The following is a 12211-nucleotide window of genomic DNA, read 5'->3' as shown; positions in this document are numbered from 1 at the left end:
TTTTCCCATAAGAAAGAGAGTAGAAACTGCATTGAGCTGAGAAAGTGACACTACATTATCACCCAATTTTTGGCCCAGCAGCACACCACCAAAAGGGCAGCGTGTTTTAAACTTTGCTTCCAGTAAAAAAGCTTGTACTATGTACACATTGACAGCAAGATCCAGTTTAATTTGGATTTTTCAGTGCAGACTGAGAAGCCCTCTCTTGAACAGGAATAACAGAGAAATGCCAGCTTCCCCAAAAGGCATGAGAAGAAATACGGGACCCTTTCCCTCTCCCGCAAAAATATGCAAGAGGAAAGGCTAGACTGACTACCAATCAGAGATATGCATAATTCAGTTTTGTTGCCCCCCCTGCCCCAAGTATTAAAGAATGGACAATTTCCGATCTATGTCACAGCAGAAGAATTTGCACACTGGATCTATGGAAATCTTTCTGCTTTGGCTGAAGTATATTTTAAAACTTCTCTCTTCTATTGTAGCCTGAGAATTGAAGATAAAATGGGGTGGGGGAGAACATGAGGGGAGTGAGGGGGAAGGAAGAAAGTTGACAAAGCGAATTATTAACAGCTTGGTTTACTGGATTCAAGGGAGCCTAGAGGGCTTTTTGCTTAAAGAGCCAACAGGCCAGAATGGGGGCAGGATGGAAATAACTCTCTTGCCACCCTGACTACCAACACCTCCCCAAACATACTTTTGATTGGTGGAAAGGTATTCTTTAGCAATATTGTTGCAGTTCCACAAACCTTTAATGGTTTCAGTGACTCTGCAGGAGTCTTTAAGATTAAGGACAACCGATGTGATTAGAAATATAAAAGTCTAGAAGGTGCCAGGTTTCTACCTAGGAACCACCTGTTCCTTCCTCCAGGTATCATTTTGTAATGGTGAAGAGGGGAAAGATGGCAAGGGACCAAGAAATGATGAAAAAGGGCCTCAACAGTCAGCAGAAGAAAACAGGACTCGCAGCAATTCTTCAGAGAGCCTGAGGGGGCGCCCTCGGGCACACAGGGAAAGCTTGCATAGATTGAGCAGTTGCTGAGAATGCATAATAGTGTTTCCCTATAGACAGCCTGAGTACAGGGCTGATGAGAGGAAAACCGGGCCAGGCCAGGGCCACATGGGACAACGACCGTCAAGCTACACATATTGCACCAAAGTAAGTGCTTTTCTTTTCACACCTCAATTTAACTTTTTATTCTGAGCAAAAAATAAAACTTTGTGGAAAGTATATATATGTATATATATATACACACAAAAGAAATTGCAGCAATTGGGTTAAAGATAAAATAACCTAAAGTGCTTTTTTATTTTATTATTTCTTTAATATACCAATATGAGGTTCTGCAAACTCGTCCCTCTGGACACATTCAACAATGTACAAAGTCTCTCAGGAACCCCACCCCCGCACCCCGTTATCCCCGTCAGTCCACCGTGTGGACCCTGAAGGTAAAACTCTCTCATCTCCTGACTCTCCAGAGCTGGTGAGAAGTCCCTTGCTTCTACCCAGAGAGGCCTTCACACCTTAAGGCTCCTCCTAAGCTTTGTACCATGATCTCCTTCTAAAGGGGCAGGAGGTGGAATTCAATAAATGATACCAGCTCTTGTCACCGAACTAGTGATGCCCCCGTGAGGCTGGCCAGACCCTGCCAGGAAAGGGAGGACCACTTCCCTCAACACCCCACCCACCTGTGGGGGAAGGGCCAAATTCACTAAGGCAGTTTGGCGGTGCCAGCCAACGTTCCCTACCAGCTCCAAGCCCACGAGCTCCCAATCCTGGGGCTGCCCAGCCCCCTGCAAAGGGGCAGATAAGTGGAGGTGCTAACGGGAGCTGGGGGTGAAAATGGTTACGGTTACCATGGGAAGAAAAAGGGCCTGGTGTCACCGCTAGCAGTCGGCAGACCTGCCCTAACCCCACCCTCGGTTCATTCCTGGGCTAGGAAACCACACTCTCCAAGAAGGCTCCTTTGGCTCCACTTTAGCCAGTGGCCTCCCTTCTCCAAGGCCCTGGGCACTGGAGACCAGGCTTACAGAAGGGAGTGGGGAGGGAAAGAGTGCCAGAAGAGGAAGGAAAGGAAAGACTACCCACCCTTTGGAACAGACCTGCTCCTCACAACCACTCACTAGCATTTTAAGCACATTCCTGATTTTTCAAAAGCTGATTGGATCTGACAGTCCCCCTTGTAATCTCAAGTCACCCTCAAAAGGCAGATACTTCAACTAGAAAAATCTGTCAGCCTAAACGCTGTTTTAAGATGCTTCTTTATCACTCCCCATCTCTGGAGGGCAGAAAAGTCACTGACCTGGGTAGGCCCTACACGAGCACAGCCCTGGCTAAGCAGAAAGAAGCAATACTTAAACCACGGCCTTCCAGTGGCCTTCCCTGGGCTCCTGTTTCCCACCTCAGCTCCCAGGGAACCGAAGCCCAGGTAACCCTAGCATGGGTATGTGGGGAGGTCATTCCTGCCCTCTGATATAAGCAAGCTTTGGGGTCCCATCGCACTGCTCTCTCCCAGAAGCTGTAGAGAAAACAGCAAGGGTCCTACCTCAAAGCTTCCCATGGGTGCAAGGCCCAGAGACAGGCAAGGACCACCCATGCTCAGCTGCTGGTTTTCCAGGACTAACCCACTGTGGTAATACAAGATTCCTCTTGCCTTATCAACTTCTGCTGAGGTCAGTGGTCCCCAGAGGGGAGTGTAGAAGGTCAGAAAGAAATCAATTCTCCTGATGAGACTCCTGGAGTGAAAACCGCCAGCTGCTTATGCTTAAGGCCATTTCTCCTCGTGGCAGGAGCAACATTTACTGCCACTGCCCTCTTGTCCAAGTCTGTCCCAAACATCCTGTCAGCGGCAGAGCCTGGCTCCCAGGTAAACGATCTGCTCTGGATACTGTCTTGGCTGGTCCTGAGTAATGGCTCAGAGAACAGGAGTGTGACAAATGCAGATCTCTGTACATAAGGGAGTGGAAAAGGTACGCAAAATGATGGCTGCTTTCTGCCTGACCTGGTCGACTCAGAAGAACAGCCCCGCCTGTGGCAGCCTGCTCCTCGCTCAAGGCAGGCAAGCACTCCTCGGGGCAGAGGCTAGAACCCTGGGCCATGCCTAGCTTCTGAGCTCAGGGAGTCTGGGGAGCATGCGGGACCACGTTAACAGAGCCAGTTGAGAGAAACTTTCCATTTTAGTGTGGACTGTAGTTTATGTTTTATTTTAAGAGGCCATGACTTGGAGCCAAAGGCAGACAGATGGATACAAATCTATACACAGATCAAAAAGAAAATCTTTTTCCCTATAACACAACTTAATGAAACATTCCAAATGAGATAACTTATTGCAACATTTCAGGCTTTTTGGTGGAAAGGGAATTTTTTGTTTTGTTTTACCCTGAGTAGAAGATCATCGTTTTGTGTTTTTTTGTTTTTGTTTAGCAATCAAATGACTAAGCTGAGCAAGTCATATCCTTCTTTGCACTGTACTAGGCTGTATGCAAAATCCAGAGGGTGAGAGGCGGAGATGGGAGGGGGCAGCCAGAAGCCTGCTGAAGCCTGAACCAGCACACTCGGCCTGCCAAGGACACGCACCTTAAAAAAACTCCCTTAAAGCCGCACCTTCTCCCGAGAAGCAAAATGCAGCTCTCTTGCTCTAAGGAAGGAAACACCATTAAGGAAGGCAGACCACCGCCCAGCAACTGGTCACAAGCCACCTGTCTGCTCTAGTACAAAACAGGGACGTTCCCCAAGAATTCACTGCAACCTGCAAGCCCCAGCGACCAACCGAGAGAGAAAGAACCAGGAAGGCGAAGACTGTGATCGTGTCGCCAGAGCCTGCTCTGCACACCCGTCATCCACAGCTAGCAGTCAGCAACCTGCCGAGGGCCCCTGCAGAGCCGGATCATCCCCACAGCCTCGGGCCAGGCTTTTAGCTGCCGGATGACCCTGCCTAGTCACACTGAGCTCCACCGACACCAAGCGCAACAACAGAACCATCTTACCCAATCCCTGTCCAGCTCATGGGGTCCGAACTGCCTTTGCCACTTCCCTCTCCAATGGAGCGAGGTCTGGCCTTCCGAACAAGCTTCAGCCTCACACTCAAAAGACTCACGGGGAGGAGCAACACCCAACACACTGAAATCTACTGCCCAAACCACAAAGCCCCCACTGCAAGTGTTGGGCAGCATCAGATTGATGGAAACCACACCCTTTCATTTAGAATTTTTATGCATACGAGTAACCTTAATTTCCAAGTTCACATGACAATAAGCAAAAGTGACATACAGTGCAGCCAAACAGTTCATTTATAACTTAGCTTTTTTTTTCTGTTTTGTTGGTTTTTTTTTTTTCCTCAAAGATCAGTTCCTTAAAATGGATGCTCCTGGGATATGAATAAAGAAAATACGGCTGAAAGGTGAGGATTTCAACAGCAGGTTTCTTCATCCTTCAAACTGCTGACCCCGAGATGGGAGGCCCCGCACCTGACCCTGCTGCCGGGCCTCTTCGCCCGGAGGTGAGCACACAGGCCTTCACTTGGAGAAGCTGCTGGTCAGGCCCATCTCCTCCTCCCCCCGCAGCAGTGCTTCAATGGGAGTCAGAGGGGACGGGGTGTCCAGGCTCTGGAGGGACAGAAACTCTGACATATCCATGGCACTTAACGTTTCTGTCTGAGGGGCTGAAGGAGTCTCTGCTTGTCTGCTTTGCTCACAGGAAGAAGGTATGGTGGAGGAGGATGACAGAGGGACGGGAGGTGGGGAGAAAGTCTGAGGCGGCAGCTTCGGGCTGGGCCCATCAGGAGGCTGGGGGCTTGGCTCTGGAGGGAGTGGGGAAGAACAGCCCTTTCTCCTGCCGGCCGCCCGCTCCTTGGCAGAGTCCCGGCACGCACACTGACACTGACACGCCTCCTCTTGTTTGATGATGATCACAGGAAGACTGAGGCCAATCTGCTGGACAGAGCTCCCTATGAGAGAGGCGAGAGAGACTGCTCTTCAAGTAGCCAGCCGCAGGGAAGGGGCAGGAGGGGCGGGGATACAGGCTGGTGAGAGCTGAGTGCCATGGGGGCAGGAACCGTGGGAAGGGGTGGACGCCACGCTCTGCGATTTGTCCCGCTTTAACTTGGACCATGTTCTTCCTCAGGAGGCCTCTGACACTGCCCATCCCCTCCAAGACAAGGTCCCTCTTCCTTCGAAAGCCACACGTGCTGTCTGGACACACCCTGTATTTCCAGCCATTCTCCTGGGCACCCTCCATGCCAGCCACGGAGGACACCTCCCTTTTCTCACACGTTCTTCATACCTCTGGGCCTATGGGCTCTTCCTTCTGCCTCAACTCCCCTGACAGGGCTGCTCTTCTGGAGAGCTTACTCTCATCTCTCAAGACCTAGCTCATGCGCCTCTCCCTCCTGATGCCTCCACGGAGTGTTTCCAGCAGGCTTATACCAAGGGCTAGGCTGAGGGCTGGCAGCACATGAGCCTCCTGGCACATGCCCAGAGCTACTGAGAGGTACTCACACCTTTCTCCATACTGTACGGGACCTCGTCAGTTCTGCCTGCCCGAGAGACTCTGAGCTCCTTTAGGACATCCCACTCATCTTTATAGGCCCAGTCTCGGACACACAGCAGATGTGGGTAAATCTCCTTTTACAAGCCAGCCTCGCGTGCACACGCATTCTGTGTGTGTGTGTATGTGTGCTGTGCATATGCACACTCTGAATTCAAACAGGCTTTGTGTGTCTCAAAAATAGCTAGAGACCAAGGGGCAGGAGAACAGAGAGGGAGTCACAGGCCTCAGGACTAGTGCTTTGGGACTGCCACAAACTCACTTATGACTTTGGGGAGGCGTTTAATCTTTCAGGGCCCCAGTTTCTTAATCTCTAAAATAAAGAGCTTGAAAAAAAGGACCTTTTAGCTCTACAGGAATCTCTGGCCTAGATGCTATTTCTTCATTACTGTAATTAGAAAAGAGTCCAGTGAATTAACAGCTGCGCTCTTCAGCAGTAACTGTGATTCAAACTTTTTTCTGGCTACAGTGAAAAGCTATATCGGAAAGGGAAAGAACCATCATAAGAGTCTGCCCTTATCCGCGGTTCCACTTTCCGTGGTTTCGGTTACCAGCGGTCAGCCACAGTCCGGAAGCAGACGACCCTCCTTCCGATGCCCAGTCACGCTACGTCACAATGCCTACATCATTCCCTCCCTTCATCTCATCACTAGGAATCTGATCATCTCACATTATCACAAGGAGGAGAGTGAGTACAGTACAGAACACATTTTGAGAGAAACCACATTCACATAACTCTTATTATAGTATATTGCTATAATTGCTCTATTGTATTATTAGTTATTGTTATTAATCGCTTACTGTGCCTAATGTATAAATTAAACTTTATCATAGGGATGTACATATAGGAAAAAACATAGTATATTTAGGGTTCAGTACTAGCCACGGTCTCAGGCATCCACTGGGGCTCTTGGAATGTATCCCCCGCACATAAGGGGGGACCACTGTAGCAGTTAAAGAATGTTAAATGTGGTATTTATGCCATAAGTACACTAACTTCCAATAGTTGTGAGACTATGAAATACTTTAATAAATAAACAAGAAAATGTGACAAATTAATTTTAAAGTTTTAAAAACTGGGGCAAAGCAACAATTAACTGTGCCTCAAGGGGCCCAGAGAGTCGACGTTCTTTTAAAGCTAACACAGAATTACATACCTGTGCTACTGGCTACTGGTACTGCAGTGGTAAAAAACACCTTCTCAACTTTAGATGCTTGCTGCTGGAAAAAAACACACACATTTATGGCCACGGTCGCATGGCGGATCTCCAAGGACCTGAAGCTGCCCCGGTTAGACTGGTCACCCAAGAGGACAGAAAACCCTCAGTGTTCGGGGATTTTTGCACTGAGGGATGTTTTGTTTGTGCTCTGACATGAGGTCACCGCACTGTTTGACATTCAGTGCTGACAATGTAGCCAGCTATGTCCCCTGCTACTTGGCTGTCTCCCAGCTGCCTAATCCAGTGGCTTCTGTGTGCCCAAAGGCTCCTCCAAGGTTGCCTTTCTCAAGCCGACGGTCTTCTCGGGGGAAGCCCCAGGGCTGGCCTCCCCTCTAAGTTCTGCACTCCCACGCCACTCCCCAACTCCCCTGCCTTCTGTGAGGCTGGAAAGTTCTTTTTTCCCCTCAAGGATTAAGCTCCAGGCTAAGGACAGGCCGGGACTCCCCCTCACAGGCAGCACTGTGAAGGCCCTGGGCAGCATGCTGTCGGCTGCACTGGGGAGCTGTTCTGGGAGGGGCCCTGGACTCAACCACACCTGCATCCGAGTCCAAGCTCTGCTGCATATTAGTTGTTGAGGTCAGGCAAGTGCTTTAACCTCGTAAAGTATCAGCTTCCTCGTCTGTAAAAACGGGGATGATAACCAAAGGACCTCCGGAGGAGCCCTGAGAGAGTACAAAGAGATGATGCATGTGGGGCCCCGAGCGCGTGGTGAGCCCTCGACATACATGAGCTGTTAGTATCATTACTAAGGAGGACTGTAAAGTCACGCTCAGAAATCAGCCCTTTTAGTGTATTTGCTATTAAATTGAAAGGGTTTCGGCTTTCTTCAAGTCTTATCTTAAAAAGGGCTTTGTCTTTTATCCCTTTAAGGGAACAAAAAAGTCCCTCTAAGATGAGTCTAGGAGGAACGTGAAAGCTTCTGGCTAAGTTATAGGAGATGAGACTAAAGAATAATGATGGAGAAATGAGATGCATATTTAAATACATGAAAACGAATGGCATGGAAAAGGAATGCTACTTGTTCCACGCAGCTCCCCAGGGCAGATGCAGAACAAAATGGTACCAACTACACGGAGGCACATTGGGTCCTCATGCTGGGAAGACCTCTCCAGTGACTCCAGCCGTCTGCAAATGGAACGCAGCTGCCTCCAGAGCCAGCTGGCGCCCCGCGTATGGAGTGTGAGTGCCCTGACATTAGCTCTAACGTTTAGCCCGACACCACCTTTCCATTTGATAGTGTCATATATCTGTCCAGACACTCTCCGACTTAGTCCTTCCTCTTCTCCATCTAATTCCGACTCAAACCTTAAGTCTCTCCTGGCCTGTATGGCCACCCAACAAGCCCTTATCTGGCAGCACAATGGAGCAGTCAAGAGCAGAGGCTCTGGGGTCCATCTGCCTATGCTCAAATCCCAGCTGTGCTACTTAGAGCTGTGTGACCTTGGGCTACTCACTTAACTTCTCTGGGCCTCAGCTCTCCATTGGTAAAATCATACCTACTCTTAAGATTGTTGTGATTAGAGAAATGCATTAAAAAATGCTCAGCACAGTGGGTGATATCTAGAGATACAGACACACAGAGGTAGTAAAAAGACCAGCGGTCGCTAGGGAGGAGAGGGCAGGGGGAAGGGATAAGTGAAGTGCAGGGGACTCTTAGGGTGGTGAAGCTATCCTGGATACGGTAATGGTAGACACGTGCCTTCATGCATCTGTCAAACCCACAGAGCCATAGCACACAAAGAGTGGGCCTGATATCAACTACGGACTTCAGTCAATAATAATGCACCAAACGTGATTCATCAATAATAATAAATGTACCACACGGATGCAAGAGGTTAATAATAGGGGAAATGGGGGGGCGGGTGCAGAGTGTAGGGCAGTTCTCTGTACTATCTGTTCGATAAAATGTAAAAAAATGTAGTCTAAAGATGATGTACCTAAGGTAATGAGCGGCACACGTTAGATCCCCAATTGTCAAAAGTGCTTAGTTAGCACAGTGGACCCTAAACAGAGTAAGGGCTCAGGAAATCACAGCTGCTGTTATTTTTTTACTAGTGTTTTTATTATTATTTGGCACTTTACGTATTGGATGTATTAACTTTCTTTTAGGCATTTTAGCCACTTTAACTAGAAAGTAAGTTTTTGTGAAAAAGAGATCCTGCTTTTCACTTTCTGTATCCTGAGAGTATACCCCGGGGTATCTGGTCAATATCAGGCCCTCGAAAGATATTTAACTGAATGACCAAGTCATCAAGACCAAGCGCTTCTGTGGAAAATGGCTCTGTGGGGGGCTCTGGGAGCATAGACTATTTCTCTGACTTGGCCACTGCTGGCTGCTCCATCTGACAGGGTCATGTCAGTCCCTCACATCAGTGTGACTGTGCCTTGGGGAAGAACCGCTTTCCTGAAACGTTCTTGGGCCTCTGGAGTCTGTGACAGCGCTCCTGTCCTCAAGGATGAGATTAAACTGCAGACGGAATAGCTGTTCAAGTGCCCGCTGCTCGGTAAACCTGAAGGTTGTTTCTCTGCCTCCCTACCGTAGGTGTCAACCACAGCATTCCCTGGGTTTAGACCACTCGATTATGGGGAAAATGACTAAGACATAGAATTACATGTTTCTGGACAGATATGATAGCCATTTTCCTTTTTGAAGTAAAAGCCTCTGTACATGTCACCTATGTAAATACAGTTCCCCCACTGGATCCATTTCTATGTAATACTTACAATTTGTTCTTGGTTTTGCGGTGAACTCGTGGCGCCATTCAATATCCACTGTAAGTTCTGTTCTCCCATGACTAGGCTGGACTGCAGGATAGCCGTGTTGGGAGTTGGGGTGATGGTTATAGTGGGATTATTCGTTAGGACAGAGTTGGCACCCAGGGGCAGAGTCTGGACCATGGCTGGCAGGGGCTCAGTAGTACTTTGTGGTTGGGGTGGTGCTGCCACGGCTGACGCCACTGCCGCTGCTGATGCAGAAGCCCCAGCAACAACAGAAAGTCCCGGGACGATAGGTTGCGGTGCCTGAGGGTGCGGAAGAAACTCTTGATGATTAGGAGCAAACTGTGTGCTGTGGAGAACAGGCACTTCTGGAGGTTGTAAGAGAGCAGGGGGGTTGCCAAATGCAGCTTGCTGGGAACCAGTTCCTAAGGAGGGAGCCGGCGGAGCAGTAGACGGTGCTGAGGCTGGTAGTAGAGGCTGGGGTGGCTCGGAGATGCCAGGCTGCAGTACAAGTGGAAGAGATAAAGATGCTGAATTTCCTGTGGATGGTGGAACATCACTGACTGACTCTGCATCACCATTAAAACTTTCAATCAAGGCAGCTGGTAAGAAAAAGAAATAGAAATATATATACATATCCCAAGCCTTATATGAGCCACAAAAACACAGTCATTATGGGCTAAACCAAGGACATCTGACATCTGTGAGAGCCAATCCTTCACTGCTAGAAGGCTGGCTTTCTGCTTTTCATTTAACGACCCCTCTGGGCAAAGTACCAGGCGTCACCATCAACCTCACTTTCTACATGTGAAGAGCTAGTCTAGGTCTGACCATAAAAACATGTGCCCTAAGGCTTGTCTGAAAAAGAGACTAGACATCCCTTTTCGGCATGACCAGTGAACACACTTTCTGACTACTGTGAAGCTTCAGCGACAGATTTTCATTCAAACACAGCATGATCCATGCATCTGACGCTGTCTGTGGATCCTCCCCACTCATGAACAGGGAATCACAGCAGGAGACAGAGCTCACGACAGCGCTCATTTTTTAAAGCCAACAAGAGCTTTTGGGAAAAGAGACCCCTTCTGGGCAAAGTAGACCCTCAAGTGGACTCTTGTTGAGGGAAGTGGGGAAAAAGATGACACTGAACTGCTAGGCGCCTACTTTCCTGACCTCTCGCTGAAAGGACACTTCACTCAAAGGAATGGAAATAACATCTTGCCATGTCCCTCGTTCAGCACGTCCACAAGTGTGAATTCCCTTCCCCAGTGCTGAGAGTTGAGCAGGAAGAGTCCGGGTAACACACCTGTCTGTTGCGGATCTTCCTGAATGGCTGCGTCATCTGAATTCTGGAACATGGATTCAAAGATGATTGCTGGTGAGAGTGTGCTGAGATCCTGGCCCTGCGTCTGAAGGACAGAGACAGAGACAGAGATGGGAGATGCTCCATGCTAAGGCAATCCTTCACCATGAGAACACAGTCAGAGCAACAGAACTAGAATGATCTTTTGATATGCTTCTTGTTTCTAACTTCTCCTTTTCCAAGGTGATGTATATTTATTTCCCTAAATCTCAGACACTGAAGGTTTGGGTCCTCAAATACTCTAAAAAGGAGCCAGCAAACTGTGACTTGTTTTTGTAAGTAAAGCTTTAAAGGAACAGAGGCAAGCTTGTTTACTTTCTGTCTATGCTGCCTCCGCGGCTATAACGGTAGAGTTGAGGAGTTGTGACAGACACCGTATGGTCCGCAGAGCCAAAAATACTTACTCTCTGGCCCTTTCCAAAAACTACTTTGCCAACCCCTACTCTAAATACCAAATCTTACATAAAAATGGGATTGTATAATATCCATTACCAGCGACTTCCTTTTCTCATGTAATAATAATATATTGTGAATATCTTTCAAGGTCATAATAGACCATCTATGATATTCTAATATGTATACATGGTAACAAATCAAACAATAGAAGGAAACTTATAATGACAGACAATAGTGATCACCTTATACTCATTACCATCTGTCATTGCAAATTTCTTTGTAACTTAAAATTAAGAAAAAGTCAGAGGCACTTAAAAAAAAAAGATAAAATGTGGGGCTGGCCCAGTGGTGCAGTGGTTAAGTTTGCACGCTCCACTTTGGTGGCCTGGGGCTCACGGGTTCGGATCCCAGTGTGGACCTACACAGCACTCATCAGGCATGCTGTGGCAGCATCCCACATATAAAATAGAGAAAGACTGGCACAGACATTAGCTCAGGGCCAATCTTCCTCAAGCAAAAAGAGGAAGACTGGCAAGAGATGTTAGCTCGGGGCCAAACTTCCTCTCACACACACAAAAATAAGATAAAATGTGAAAGCAAAACAAAACACATAATGCCCTGAGGGTCTGACTCCCAATAGGCACCAAATGAAATGAGCACCCCCAGGCTCCCCTTGAGATGAGGGGAAGGGAAGAACAGCGGTTCTTTTCTCTGCAGTCCACCTCCAGTTCCACATTGTGTAGGGCGAGAGTGACAAAGGCAGCCGCCTCCAGGGGTCCAGGCAAATAACAGAAATAAAGGAAGCAAGGAGGGCGGGGATAGGGAGACCGGCAAATGGGAGAGCACGTGCCCCAGTCCTCTAACGGGCTTCAGGCTTCAGCGGATGCTGCCACGAGGCTCTACAGGCTGGGGGTTACCAGAGCTCAAGAGCAGTCGGAAATTGGATTTTTATGTGAAATCTTCTGACTTGTA

The 12211-nt window shown here is 48.3% G+C and overlaps 1 protein-coding gene across 2 annotated transcripts in view; it reads right to left on the bottom strand.

Annotated features, from left to right (window-relative positions):
• Positions 1–471: 471 nt before the first annotated feature.
• MTF1 (metal regulatory transcription factor 1) overlaps positions 472–12211 on the bottom strand; it is a 38898-nt gene continuing 27158 nt past the window's right edge. Inside the window, exons 8-11 of one of the 2 annotated variants that reach the window (XM_014840165.3) lie at positions 10787–10889; positions 9487–10082; positions 6700–6763; positions 472–4943 (exon numbers count right to left, since the gene is read on the bottom strand). In XM_014840165.3, coding sequence (XP_014695651.1) covers positions 4513–4943; positions 6700–6763; positions 9487–10082; positions 10787–10889 — 1194 coding nt within the window. In that variant the 3' untranslated portion in view covers positions 472–4512. The remainder of the gene's footprint in view (positions 4944–6699; positions 6764–9486; positions 10083–10786; positions 10890–12211) is intronic. The other variant, XM_014840166.3, reaches the window with a different exon arrangement.

This window comes from Equus asinus, chromosome 5 (assembly GCF_041296235.1).
Source record: "Equus asinus isolate D_3611 breed Donkey chromosome 5, EquAss-T2T_v2, whole genome shotgun sequence".
In the NCBI taxonomy this organism is placed as follows: domain Eukaryota; kingdom Metazoa; phylum Chordata; class Mammalia; order Perissodactyla; family Equidae; genus Equus; species Equus asinus.
This window is presented reverse-complemented; position numbering and strand designations above follow the sequence as displayed.